The sequence below is a fragment of the Miscanthus floridulus genome, chromosome 10 (assembly GCF_019320115.1).
Source record: "Miscanthus floridulus cultivar M001 chromosome 10, ASM1932011v1, whole genome shotgun sequence".
NCBI classification, from domain to species: Eukaryota; Viridiplantae; Streptophyta; class Magnoliopsida; order Poales; family Poaceae; genus Miscanthus; species Miscanthus floridulus.
The window spans coordinates 28,218,892-28,231,770 of NC_089589.1; the positions used below are offsets into that span (position 1 = coordinate 28,218,892).

Here is a 12,879-nt window from a genome sequence, read left to right on the forward strand (position 1 = left end):
TCTTAAGGTAGAAACATGTTTGTTGCATTCAATGTCGGTCGCACCTTATGTTTCTATGTGCAAAATATGTTTTTTTAAATACGTTTAGGAGACGAATATATATCTCAAGGAATTTTTCAGCTTCTTTCTAGAATTTAATTCCTACATCCTTCACCTTAATCTTTATGTTCTAAGTTCCCAACAATTTTTCATGAGCTTCAAATACTTTATTTGGGTTCATCATGTTCCAAAGTGTCTCTGAAATTTTTCTCAAATTTTCAGAGGTCTCAGAGTATTTTTCATGGCTTAAATATCAATTCTGGATTTTTCTAGAATTATTTTATTTGCAAAATTAATTAATTCCGAAAATAAATAATATATCTCATTTTTCAACCAACTCTCAAAGCCCGCGTGCAATAATCCTAATAAATTCTAAAGGCCCATGTATTTATTTACTAATGGGCTTTAATGATTATTTAGGCCCATTAGTAAATATGGAGGGTGCAACATCAATTAATACCATATTGCTAGTTGATGTAGATGTGGAGAGTCTTTCTCTCTATAAATATGTACCAACCCCTTAAGTAAAGCACACCAAAACTACCGTAAGGGGAGCCCCTAGTTTGAAAAATTCCTCGTGTAGTAAATTAGATTTTTTTTCCTCCTCTCGTCATCGCCGTCGCCGCCGCGCTGCCTAGCCCGACCATCCTCTCCTTCGTGCAACAAGTCAAGCCCACCCCTACGCAGCTGCTGTTGCCATGGCCATGTGGTGGCTGTACGGGAGACCAAAGGATGAAGACGAGGTAATTACAAAATTACCACCAGTTCGTAATATCGTTGTCGTATATTCGTTTTAAGTCCGTTTCGAGTCGTTCCAATTGCGTTAGATTCATATCGATGTGATCTACATGCTAGTGTCATCGTTTTTCATGTCAAGTGACTTTTATATATATGCTTAAATATTAATTTGATTAATATGCATACATCTAGTTTTTATAAATAAAAAGCAATATAATTATATACAATGCTCTTTTGCAAAGAAGTTTTAACATGACTAGTTGCTAACATAAATATGTTTCTAAATTATAATTACTCCGTTCGGCTTACCCCATATCCGGCTTATTCGGCTTCTTTTTTCAGCCGGAACAGTGTTTTTCTCTCACAACAATTCAGCCAGAATAGTGTTTTCAGCCAGTTTCAGTCAAAATTCAGCAAGCCGAACGGGGCCAATATGTTTATTCTAAACACACGTATCAAATTTGATTAGATGTTCTCACATGTCAGTTTGTATTTGCAAGTTAAAGTTGAATTGGCATAAATGATATCAAAATATTTATAAATAAAATATGATTAGCTTCAACTCAGTTTTTAAGTATAAATATGATTTGTTTAATCTAAATTAATTCTACTCACAATTTTTTCTAATTAACATAAATCAAGCTTATAGACTTCACTTTTCTTTTATAATATAAAATTCTGTAGTCATTTCTTTACAACCGTAGTTCTAATTAGCGTGCTTTTCGTGTCTGTGTGTTCGTAGCGACATCTAGAACATCTTTAAAACCTTTTTACTTGCTGTTTATTATGTTTGGTGTACTATTCTAATTTAGTTCTATTGTTTGCTTCGTGTATGATTGCATGGATGCTTGTGTGGTGCTTTATGATCATGTCCAGTCGGTGAGCTTTACGTGTTGATCAAAGAGTTCCATTGAAGGTTTAGACTAGAAGATGAATCTAAGTTTAAGACAAGTATAGCATAGGATCTTCCTTGTTGTCCTATACACCTTTAATCATTTAATTCATACTACATGAGTCTATCTTGACTGCCACTAAAGATTTTCTAGTGCTTTATACCTTGTGCCTTGATACCTATGGGGTATTGCATTTGGTAGTACGATGCTAGTGCTCAACTGAAACTATGATCTTGTAACTTGACTAATGGTATATGCAATAAACACTAAAAGATGCTTTTTAGCAATATGGAACAAGGGGCTAGAGCATTGGACTGTTTTTATGGTGCTCTAGATTTCTCTCCCTAATGACTTATCTGTAAGTGATCATCCGAAACTTACAGTACAGCTGTGAGGGCTATATGGCTTTGGCTTTAGCTCAGTATGAGAATATTTTCTAGTTTGTTAGAGGTTACCTTTATTGGCGTAAGAATGGCTTGTCGAATCGGATATAGTGCGGCCTCTGTCCCCTTGTGTATAGGCTGCGCGTCATTGTGCCATCGGAAAGAGGGGGCTCTACATCTGTTTGTCGAGTGCATCTAATGACCCTAACTTATTAGACGAACCTTTGAAAGGCTTTATAGTGAACCCTGCCGACCTTCCTTGGTAGTGGGTCAAGAGGCTGATCACCTCGGACGAAAAGGTAAATCACGACTCACAGTAAAAGTGTACAACCTCTGCAGAGTGTAAAATTGGTATATCAGTCGTGCTCACAGTCACGAGCGGCCTGAGAACATTTACGGAATAGATGATGAACACTGATGCTACTAATGATAAAGATGCTCATTAATGATTACTGTTTATGCTATTCATTATTCATGTTTACCTGATCATGTGTTTATGTGGGCTTGTGATAAACTTGTTGCTACTCCTATACTAAAATTGTGATAATTAAAAGTTAATTGCAGTTAAATCAGTGTCAGCATTTTAAGCCTCATGAACCCTATGTTATATTTGTTGAGTATGACATGTACTTACGCTTGCTTTATTTTTCAATGATTTGGATAAAAATCCTGGATGGGTACCAGATTGCTAGTCTTGAGGAGTTAGCCTTGTGATGTTGTCCCTGTGGATTGAAGTCTTCACCCGAAGATCGGAGTTGTCTTTCCGCTGTTTGCTATCTAAGGTTATATGCTCTATACTAAGTACGTTATATATTGAGTATTGTCTATTAATATTACCCTTATTTGTAGCTATATGTAATATTTGACTTCCTGGACTCATATATAGTGTGTTCTGATTTTGTTCTTTTAACAACCGGGTGCTACTAATGCGCAACTGCCTCATTCCCGGCACGGTGCCTTGTCGAACACCTTCACTCTCCGTGACTCCGCTGGTGCCTTTGCCGGAGCCACGGCGCCACAGATCGCCGTTGCATACTCCAGCTGTGTACTAGATGTGAGTATGCACCTCTTGTTTACTCCTTGTACCCGGCCTTTTTCATTTGTTGAGGAGATAACACGGCTTTGTCGATTTCGCTCTCTGGCTAATCTTTTTGTTCATCTAGCTTTAACCTATTATTTTTCATCGGTGATATTTGCATATACGCCAAAATTACTAGATCTAGAATTAAAGATGTCGACCATCAGCAGAAGATAAAACGTCTATGCTAAGACAAAAAAAAAAAAACCGTCTATGCTTGTTTATTCTTGTTGAACGAAAACGTCTTCAGACAAGGAAAATCTCAAGTAGCAGAAGATAAAAGAAATGTCGCTGGGTACTTCCACATCCAAATAATCTGAATATATGTGCTTGATGGCAATAGTTGTTGAATATTTATCTGAAACTTTTTACATAGATTGTTTTCATCAGTTTGATCTGAATTCAACACAAGGAAACTAATGTAATACCTCGGTCTGTAAGAAGCCTATAATAGTTGTGCAGTTGAGCCATACTCCCTCCGTCCCAAAATAGTATGTGGTTGTAGTTGTTGTGTTTAGTACCATCTTATAATTAAGTTTAGGTGGTTGGTGAACAACTTTGGTTTAAATTTTTTACTCAAAGCAATGGTGAAAGTGTAAGACAGTTTCTATGTGCAGGCCTGTTCGTTCTATGCGAGTAAGTAGACTTTTGACCGCATTGTGATCCTTGTGTACTGCAATTGTGCGGTTGGCTGAACAATCGAGCAGAAGGTCTGAAAATCAAGTCATCCAGGTACTTCACAGGGATTTCTTTTTTTCTTTGGTTTTCTAAATGTAAATTTATTAGCTTTTACGATTTAACACCCCCCCCCCCCCCCCCCCCAAAAAAAAAAAAAAAACACTTGTTTTGTTGAAGGTAGCTAAGAAACCATGAAGGCTACTATTGTGGCTTGGCAATTTCGTTTCTTGGCACTCGTGGCTTTTGGTGCACAACTCATTCTCTGCAGCAACATTTACGGGAATGAGACTGACCACTTGTCGCTGCTTGAATTCAAGAAGGCAATCAGTCTCGATCCACAGCAAGCCTTGATTTCTTGGAATGATAGCAACCATTTCTGCAATTGGGTCGGTGTCCTGTGCCGACGGAAGGCTCCTCCTCGTGTCACTTCTCTTAATCTGACAGATCGAGGTTTGGAAGGGGAAATCTGTCCTTCGCTCGGGAACCTTACATTCCTGAAACATTTGGTCCTATCAGGAAATGCATTCACTGGTCACATCCCTCAGTCCCTTGGTGATCACTTGCATCACCTCGAATCCCTCCAGCTGAGTAACAACAGGCTACATGGAATTATACCTGATTTTGCAAATTTATCCAATCTCATGGTACTACAGCTGGATAAAAATCATCTAAGTGGACAAATCCCTAAAGATTTGCCTTATGGCCTTCAAAAATTGTCACTTTTTGACAACAATTTTACTGGAACTGTCCCTTCTTCTCTTGCCAATATCACAATGCTAAGATTGCTTGATTGTATGTTTAATAGCATCGAGGGAACCATCCCGAATGAATTAGGGAAGTTATCCATGATGCATTCCTTTAGTATGGCTGGCAATAAGTTGGCAGGTAGTTTTCCAAATGCCTTATTGAATATTTCTTCAATTACTGGCCTGTCCCTTTGTCTCAATGATCTAAGGGGAGAGATACCATCCAATCTTGGTATTTCTCTACCTAATCTCCAGCATCTCCTTTTAGGCGCAAACTTCTTTGACGGACATATTCCATCTTCAATATTTTCTAATGCTTCTGGCTTACTCCGTCTCGACATGTCGTGGAACAATTTCACTGGGTTTGTACCGAGCTCCATTGGTAAACTTACCAAACTCGTGGAATTGAATCTTGAATCCAATAAACTCAAAGCTGTCAACAAGAAAGATTGGGAGTTTGTGTACAGCTTAGCCAATTGCACTGAGCTACAGATTTTGTCAATGGCTGCGAACGATCTGGAGGGCAATGTGCCGGACTCATTAGGTAACCTTTCGGTGCAGCTTCACAAATTATTTCTGGGATTGAATCATTTATCAGGGGTTTTTCCTTCGGGCATATCAAACCTCCCCAACCTGATCGGATTAGGTCTCCATGACAATCGATTTACAGGTGGAGTTCCAGAATGGCTTGGGTCTCTGAAAAGTTTACAGATTATAGCTTTGCACGACAACAACTTTTCAGGTTTTATTCCAGAATCTCTTTCTAACCTGTCCCAATTGGGCACTCTCTTTCTTGATTCTAACCAATTTTATGGTCATTTACATGCAAGTTTGGGAAACCTTCGGATGCTCGATACATTTAGCATTTCCAATAATCTTATCAGCGGTATGATACCAAAGGAGATTTTTGAAATTCCAACAATAAGACAAATTGGTTTATCTTCAAACAATCTAGAGGGGCAACTCCCTAGAGAAGTTGGCAAAGCCAAACAACTTGTAAATTTTCTACTGTCATCCAATAAACTATCTGGAGATATCCCAAACACTCTGGGTGACTGTGAAAGTTTAGAATATGTACAGTTGGATCAGAATAGTTTCAATGGAAGCATTCCTGTTTCCCTAGGCAACATAAGTGCTCTGCAAGTTCTTAACTTGTCTCACAATAACTTGACCGGACCAATACCTGTGTCTCTTGGCAGCCTACATCTTGACCAACTCGATTTGTCATACAACCACCTTATGGGTCAGGTCCCCACAAAAGGAATCTTCAGAAATGCAACAGGCATGAGGATTGATGGAAATCAGGAGCTGTGTGGTGGGGCATTAGAGTTACACCTACTTGCATGTCCTGTCATGCCTGTAAAATCTAGCAAGCAGCAGAAGCATTCTTTTGTAACAAAAGTGGTGGTTCCATTGTTAGCCTCCATTGTGTCACTTGTTGTAGTCGTATCTGTAGTGGTGTTCTGGAGGGGAAAACAAAAGGCAAATATTCCATCTTCGCCCTCATTCGATAGCAAATTCGCCAAAGTTTCTTACACTGATCTTGCCAGAGCAACAGAGGGATTCTCAGAATCCAATTTGATTGGTAGAGGAAGATATTCTTCTGTATATCAAGGAAAATTGTTTCAAGACAGAACCATGGTTGCTGTCAAAGTGTTCAGTCTAGAGACAAGTGGAGCACAAAAGAGCTTCATTGCAGAATGTAATGCTCTAAGAAACTTGCGGCATCGCAATCTAGTCCCTATACTGACTGCATGCTCAAGTAGTGACCCAAAGGGAAATGATTTCAAAGCCTTAGTCTACAAGTTCATGCCACGAGGTGACTTGCATGCATTACTATACTCGACTCAAAATGACGCAAGCACTCCAACTCCTAGCAGCATTACGCTTGCTCAAAGGTTATGCATTGTGGTGGATGTCGCAGATGCTTTGGAATACCTCCACCATAATAACCAAGGAACTATTATTCATTGTGATCTAAAGCCCAGCAACATTCTTTTGAATGACAACATGACAGCACATATTGGAGACTTTGGCCTTACAAGGTTCAAATTTGATTCTGCCGCATCATATTTTGCTGATTCGATCTCAACTTCTTCAACTGCTATCAAGGGGACAATAGGATATATTGCTCCTGGTAATGCCAATTTTCATACTGTGTTGTTATTTGTGTCATCGTGTGCTGTGTTATCTTTGGACTAAACAACTCTTCTGTGCAATCTACAGAGTGTGCAGCAGGAGGCAAAGTTTCAACCGCTGGAGATGTTTACAGTTTTGGAATCATTCTCCTGGAACTATTTATAAGGAAGAGGCCAACAGATGACATGTTCAAGGATGGACTGAATATTGTAAGATTTGTTGAGATGAACTTTCCTGACAGGGTATTACATATTACGGATCCTGACCTAGTGCTAGAAGATGAGCGTGATGTCTCACAAGAAACTTCAGTAGCCATGAAGGAGAAAAACTTGGAGTGTTTACTCTCACTGCTTCAGATTGGACTTTGCTGCGCCAACCCATCCCCAAGTGAGCGCATGGACATGCAGGGAGTGGCTGCAAGGCTGCACGGAATAAAGGAGGCTTATCTGAGAGGAACCTGAGGTAACACTAGACAGTTCAGTGTCAACTTGACATCTGATTGTAGTAATGTAGTTTATATAGGTTTTATGAAAATAACCTTTATGTCGGTGTTGCAGAGCTCCCATCACTGCTGACTCCCAGTCCTTGTCGACGATGAACCCCTCCTACAAGTGACTCGCTTTTGGCATGCAAGGAAAATGCCCACATGTGGAGCTGCAGGTTTAAAGTGGGTGACCGATAAGTAGGTTCATACACTGTTTCCACCATATGCAGTTTCAGGCAACCAAATCAATAAGGAAAAAGTCTACTTAAACCCCCCAACTATGAAACCGTCTGTTGGGGGGGTAAAATAGACGGTTTCATAGTTGGGAGGTGAAGTAGACCAAGTATGATAGGTGAGGGGTTAAGTAGACTTTTTCCAAATCAATAAACATGGATTGTTGATCTAAAGATACTGATAAGCATTTCATACAATGTGTCCGGTACTCAGTAATACTGAATTGCTGTGAACAAACCTGATGGATCTCCGTGTCCACTAAATCCCTGTGCCCAGGCACTAACTGTCTGTTGGGTTCCTGCGCATTTTATCAAACACTTAGACGACAAGGAATCAACAGCTAGTGCCAAAACAACAAGAAAGGTTTTCTACGAGCATATAAAGGAGAATTAGGTAGTTGCTACCTAATAAGCATGGGGCTCCTCTTTGTCCTCATCAGGCAGCGACGGCATATACAACAGATCGTCCATCTCACCGTGGCCAGATCCACCGGCGTGTTGGGTGGAATCCGTCACCCCGACCCCGACACCCATTCCTGTGCACTCAATCAAATGAACGAGCGTGAATCAATTGAAACAAAGACTAATAGACAAGACCAGTCCGCGGAATCGGATCAATCGAGTCAGCGCCGCGATCACGAGCTCAACACGTGGATGTAGAGGAAGGGGGAAAATGGAAGAGACTTTTCCCTGTGTGCCATTATAAAAGTTCGTAATTCTCTATGTGCCCCTGAAAAAATTCAGCGGTCTTCAGCGTCACTACTCAACTTTTTCGTGTCCTCCATGCCACTTCCGCCAGTTTAGGCTCTAACGCCGTCAAACTGCAGGTGTGAAAAGACGAAAATGCTCTTAAGTTTAAATATGCTATTAATTTTTTTGAGCATCTTAACGACTTCAAATGAAAAAACTCAAAACTAGAATGTTGTAGATCTCGTCGAGATCCTCCTCCTCCGCCTCCGCGCGTTGAATCCGGCGGGGGCTCGTTGAGGAAGATGTGCTTGAGCATGACGCCGGCCTTTGGCCACCGTGATCGGGACTTCCACGTTTCGCCGCCGCTATGGATTTTGGAAGCTTTGGGGTCGTAATGGCTAGAATTGGAACTGGCGTGTGCCGCGTGATGGTGTGAGCGTGTGTCCAGTGTGCCAAGGAATTGGAAGGGCATGATCAGCGTGGGCCGTCAGTATTGGGCCTCATGTGCCGTGGCGAGTAAGAGAGGATCGCCCCCGCGCGTGGACTGGGCTGACCTGGCTTTGGTGATGAGAAAGAAGAAGAAGAAGAAAAATCTATTCTACCTCTTAAATTATTGGTATAGTCTGATTATTTTTTTTAGACTTTAAAACCAAATATCATCTTAAATCTTATAAAAAAATTCATATTATCTCCTTGTCTTGTTTTGGAGTGGTTTTAAAGGTGGTTTCTGTGCCTTTTTAAGTTTAATTTTTTTTTGTAAATGATTGATAAGGTTTTTAAACCACAAAAAATGTCTCTAAGCTTTTAAAATTTCCAAAATAAATAAAGAAATAGATTAGAATACGATAATTCAAAATAAATTATTAATAGATCATAAAATAAATGTAGATGCTTAAAAAATAGATCTAGCTCTAGGAAAATGAAAAAAATATCTAGAGAAAATCTAAAACATTCCTAAAACATTATAATTGTTATGTAAATGTGTTCTGAAAACATTTTGCAAGAAAAATCATAAAATGAAACCAACACGGATGCTTTCAAGCATCTAGAGATATTTTCATGAGGTTTAAATGTTTTATTTCGACTTGTCATATCCTAGTATATTTATAGAACTGATTTAAAAAATTTTGAAGCTTAGAGACATTTGTTGCGGTTTAAGAACCTTATCAAGTATTTATTTATTTTTTTAATTAAAAAGACAAAAACACCGCTTAAAACCACACTAAACTAGGACATGGAGGTATTAATTTGTATGATTATGAGAGTACAGACAGTAAGATGTCTGATTTTGGAGTTCGAGGAGGTAAATCAAAGTACGACGATAGTTCAAAGAGGTAAAATAGATTGTTGGATACTCCCTATTCCCAAAAGATTGGAATTTTTTGTTTAAGACAATTTATTAAATTTGATAAAATTCATACAACACAATATTTATGTCTCCAAATATGTTTATGTATAAAAGTATATTCTATAATGAATTTTAGGATACTTATTCATGGTCATAAATGTTAGTACTTTTTATAGATGTAGTTAATTTGAAATTGTTTGACTTTGAATGTCATTTTGAACAACGGGTCATCGGTGCTTCTAGTTTTTATCTAGGGTGCTTTCTAGAAACTACACACATCTTCACTGTTTTGTGTACCAAGCTCATCGCATCTGAACTTTTAGTGAAGCTTGGTTCCTATTTAGTTGTTCGCTGGTTTCATTGATGCTTTTAACCGTTTGATCTGGTGATGTCCTCTTCCACCAGCTAACTATCCAATCCAATGACAAAAAGTCTCACTAAGTGGCTCTCTGGATAGATAGGACCGTTCACCTATTGTATTATTGTTTTCCTTCATATTTCACTATTTTATCCGATGAAGTTTTATTGAGTTACCTTCTTGTGTTTCTCACTTATCACATTCGTGTTGTGCCTGTGTTTTGTACTCTATCCGATCTAAATTATAAGACATTTTGATTTTTTCGAAATATATTATTTTTATTATATATCTATACATAGTGTACATCTAAATACACAACAAAAACTACGTTGTTCGATTAGTTGGCCATTTTGTGCATCCTCAACGTTGAGGTTGCTAGAAGAGAGGACCAGACTGATAACTGCGGCATAGCCTATACTTAAGTTGTTTGCTTGTTGAGAAAAAAAACATCTCTCCCATTCGCCCTCCACCCTCATTTGGCTGTTCGATCCTTTTCAATTAATTAGTATCGTAGGATTACAATTCTACAATGTTGCATGGATTTTCTTTTGTTGAAAGTGGGAAGTTTAGTAGCTCTGATCAATTGATTATGAAGCATTACGGACCTGAAGACCATGTGCCTTGCATTAAACTATTCATGTATAGTATCGATTCTCCATTTGCCTCAAGCTTGCAAAAAAGAATTCAAAATATGATTTGAAAATTCAAATATTCAATATAGCCGGTACTTATTGAATAAAAAAAATTGACACCTTATTAAAAACACAAAGCAATTTCTAATTTGAGATTTTAGAATTGTTGAGACGTCTGCCTGTTTGCGTATTCAAATTGAACATATAGAATCCTAGAATACTTGCCGGCCCTTGGACAAATCGAACATTCGAACGCTGGGTTGGGTTCCTTTCCTGACTTCCTTCGTATATGCAGTGCCCCTGCCGTGGCGTTTACTTGGGGTTGGGAACAAGATGCATGACTTGACAGGCGACGTTTCCCTGAGCGGTGGAGCTCCTACGCGATAATCCAGCAGACACGGCAGCTTGACCAGAATAGGAGGACGCCCGGGAAAGATGCCGCAGAAGACTAACGGGCATTATATTCTGGGCACAGTGAAGTTTTGTGTTTGAAGGTGGAGCCAGGTCTTGGAGTCTTGACCAATAATTGCCTTAAACAGGAAGGAATTTCTGACCTAGCGCCGTGTAGTTTTTTACAGCAATAAATACACCAACATCAACAAATCTACGGAATACGTCTTGACATTGTATCTATTTGATTTATTTTTTGTGCATGTAGATGTCAATATATATTTTTCTTGAAAACTTGAGATAGACACGAGAAGTTTGCCATAAATAAGCTCTGCTTAGCAGAGCTCTAGCCGTGAATTTCTTAGGTCATGTACAATGGGCAGGCTCCTATATAGAGACGCTTAGAGGGAGAGGGAGCATTTTTTTTTTGTCAGCAAGCATCTCTACGGGAGCTCAACCTACAATGGAAATTTTATTTTATGGGCGCTTAAACTGTCAGGTGCAGATCGTTTCTCCGAGCGCCTGGCTCTGGGAACCGCACGATCGTCGGTCCTGGCGTCACTACCTCGCGGAGCGGCAACTCCGTTCGTGAGCGCCCCAATCTAGCCACGGTGGTGTCCACCGTGGAGGGAAAACATAATAACGGTCCAAAACGGCCCATAGGCGCCCTGCATTGTACAGGCTCTTAGAGCTAATCACCTGTAGCTCTAGGAAATCCTAGATCTGAACCTGCAGGCATGTTATGTGCATAGACATGACTCATTTGATTAAATAAAAATATTTAAATCACTTTAATTTAGTTTACAAACTACACATCTAGCAAAGATCTCGGCACTAGAGCTGCGCCAAATGGGCCAATAGTATAAAATACTATAATTTAGAACGGTAGGCAACGTTCCTGTCGACAGCGAGGTGCCTGCGGTAACTTTGTCAATCTCGAGATGTGTCGGCACAGTCTTTCGAAGATACTCATAGGGGTATGATTTGTATGCGTGTGTTCATAGGGGTGAGTGTGAGTGCATGTTGTGAGCGTCTGCGTCTGTGTAATTCATTCGCAAAAAAAAAGAAGGGCCAATAGCATAAAATACTATAATTTGGAACCAAGAGAGCAGTACATAAGTGACGTTTGCATAAAGTGGCAAATGACAAACTGGTAAATGGAATTTGTAACCAGGAGAGCAATATATAAGTGTCCCATGTAAGTAGCGACCATGGTGAAAGAGACGGGACTGGTCGGACCCATGCCCTGCCCCTCGTATACTCCAAGACATTCTGTAGTTCAACGTCGACCTTTGAACTCCAACTAAAACAGAAATGTTTGAACAAGACGTGGAGAGCAGTATAAACTGAGGAAGGGTGCTCATACATGTCTCGCGCACTAGGACCACACCCTCGCCGTTGTCGTTGACAGAGCGCGGACATCTCTGCTCTAGGCCGCCGGCCGCCGGCCAACTGGCTGCGCTTCCCGTGGTCCACCAAGAAACCCCACCGGACAGCTTCGAGCGCCATCGATCAGTAAGCATCTCTTCTTCAAGCTCTCGACTTCGCCTGCTTGTTCCCTTGGTTGCATTACAACACAAAGAATTTTAGGAGACAGCCCCTGATTAACAGGTATTTTGTGGTGCTGCCTCTGAAAATAGTCAGGCGCCCTCTAGACAGAAAAAAAAATCAGTAAGAATAAGAATGGTTCTCATAGGGCATCCGTAGTCACCTACTGACCTACCACGGAATCATGACATGTGTGCATGTAAAATTATCCAGAGTACGAGAGAGAGATAGTTTTTCTTTCCAAAAGCTACTCTCTCACATGTGTTGGTTGATTTTGTATGCACACGTGTCATCAAGTCGTGGTAGTGCCCATGGATGCACCCTGAGAACCATCCCCACAGATTTTTTTTCAACCTCTAGATAAATGCTCGTCTTTGTTAATTATTTTCATAGACCAACATTCTAAGATGATCGCATCTATTAATCGACTATTAACAGAGGTAGGCGGCCAAAGACGTCCGTTTCTGTCAGTCGATTACATATATGGGGCTCTTAAGATGTC

At 39.9% G+C, this 12,879-nt stretch overlaps 1 protein-coding gene and 1 long non-coding RNA gene across 2 annotated transcripts; one reads left to right on the top strand and one right to left on the bottom strand.

The window, feature by feature from the left end:
- Window positions 1-4,000: 4,000 nt before the first annotated feature.
- Window positions 4,001-7,364, top strand: LOC136489904 (receptor kinase-like protein Xa21). The gene is made up of 3 exons (XM_066486412.1): window positions 4,001-6,692; window positions 6,782-7,156; window positions 7,252-7,364. The coding sequence occupies exons 1-2, from the start codon at window positions 4,001-4,003 to the stop codon at window positions 7,153-7,155; spliced, it is 3,066 nt and encodes a 1,021-aa protein (XP_066342509.1). The 3' UTR covers window position 7,156; window positions 7,252-7,364.
- LOC136489905 (uncharacterized) lies at window positions 6,991-8,077 on the bottom strand. The gene is made up of 4 exons (XR_010767434.1): window positions 7,817-8,077; window positions 7,651-7,710; window positions 7,233-7,348; window positions 6,991-7,116 (listed from the first exon to the last, which is right to left on the bottom strand). It is a non-coding gene; the product is annotated as an uncharacterized lncRNA (long non-coding RNA).
- Window positions 8,078-12,879: the final 4,802 nt, after the last annotated feature.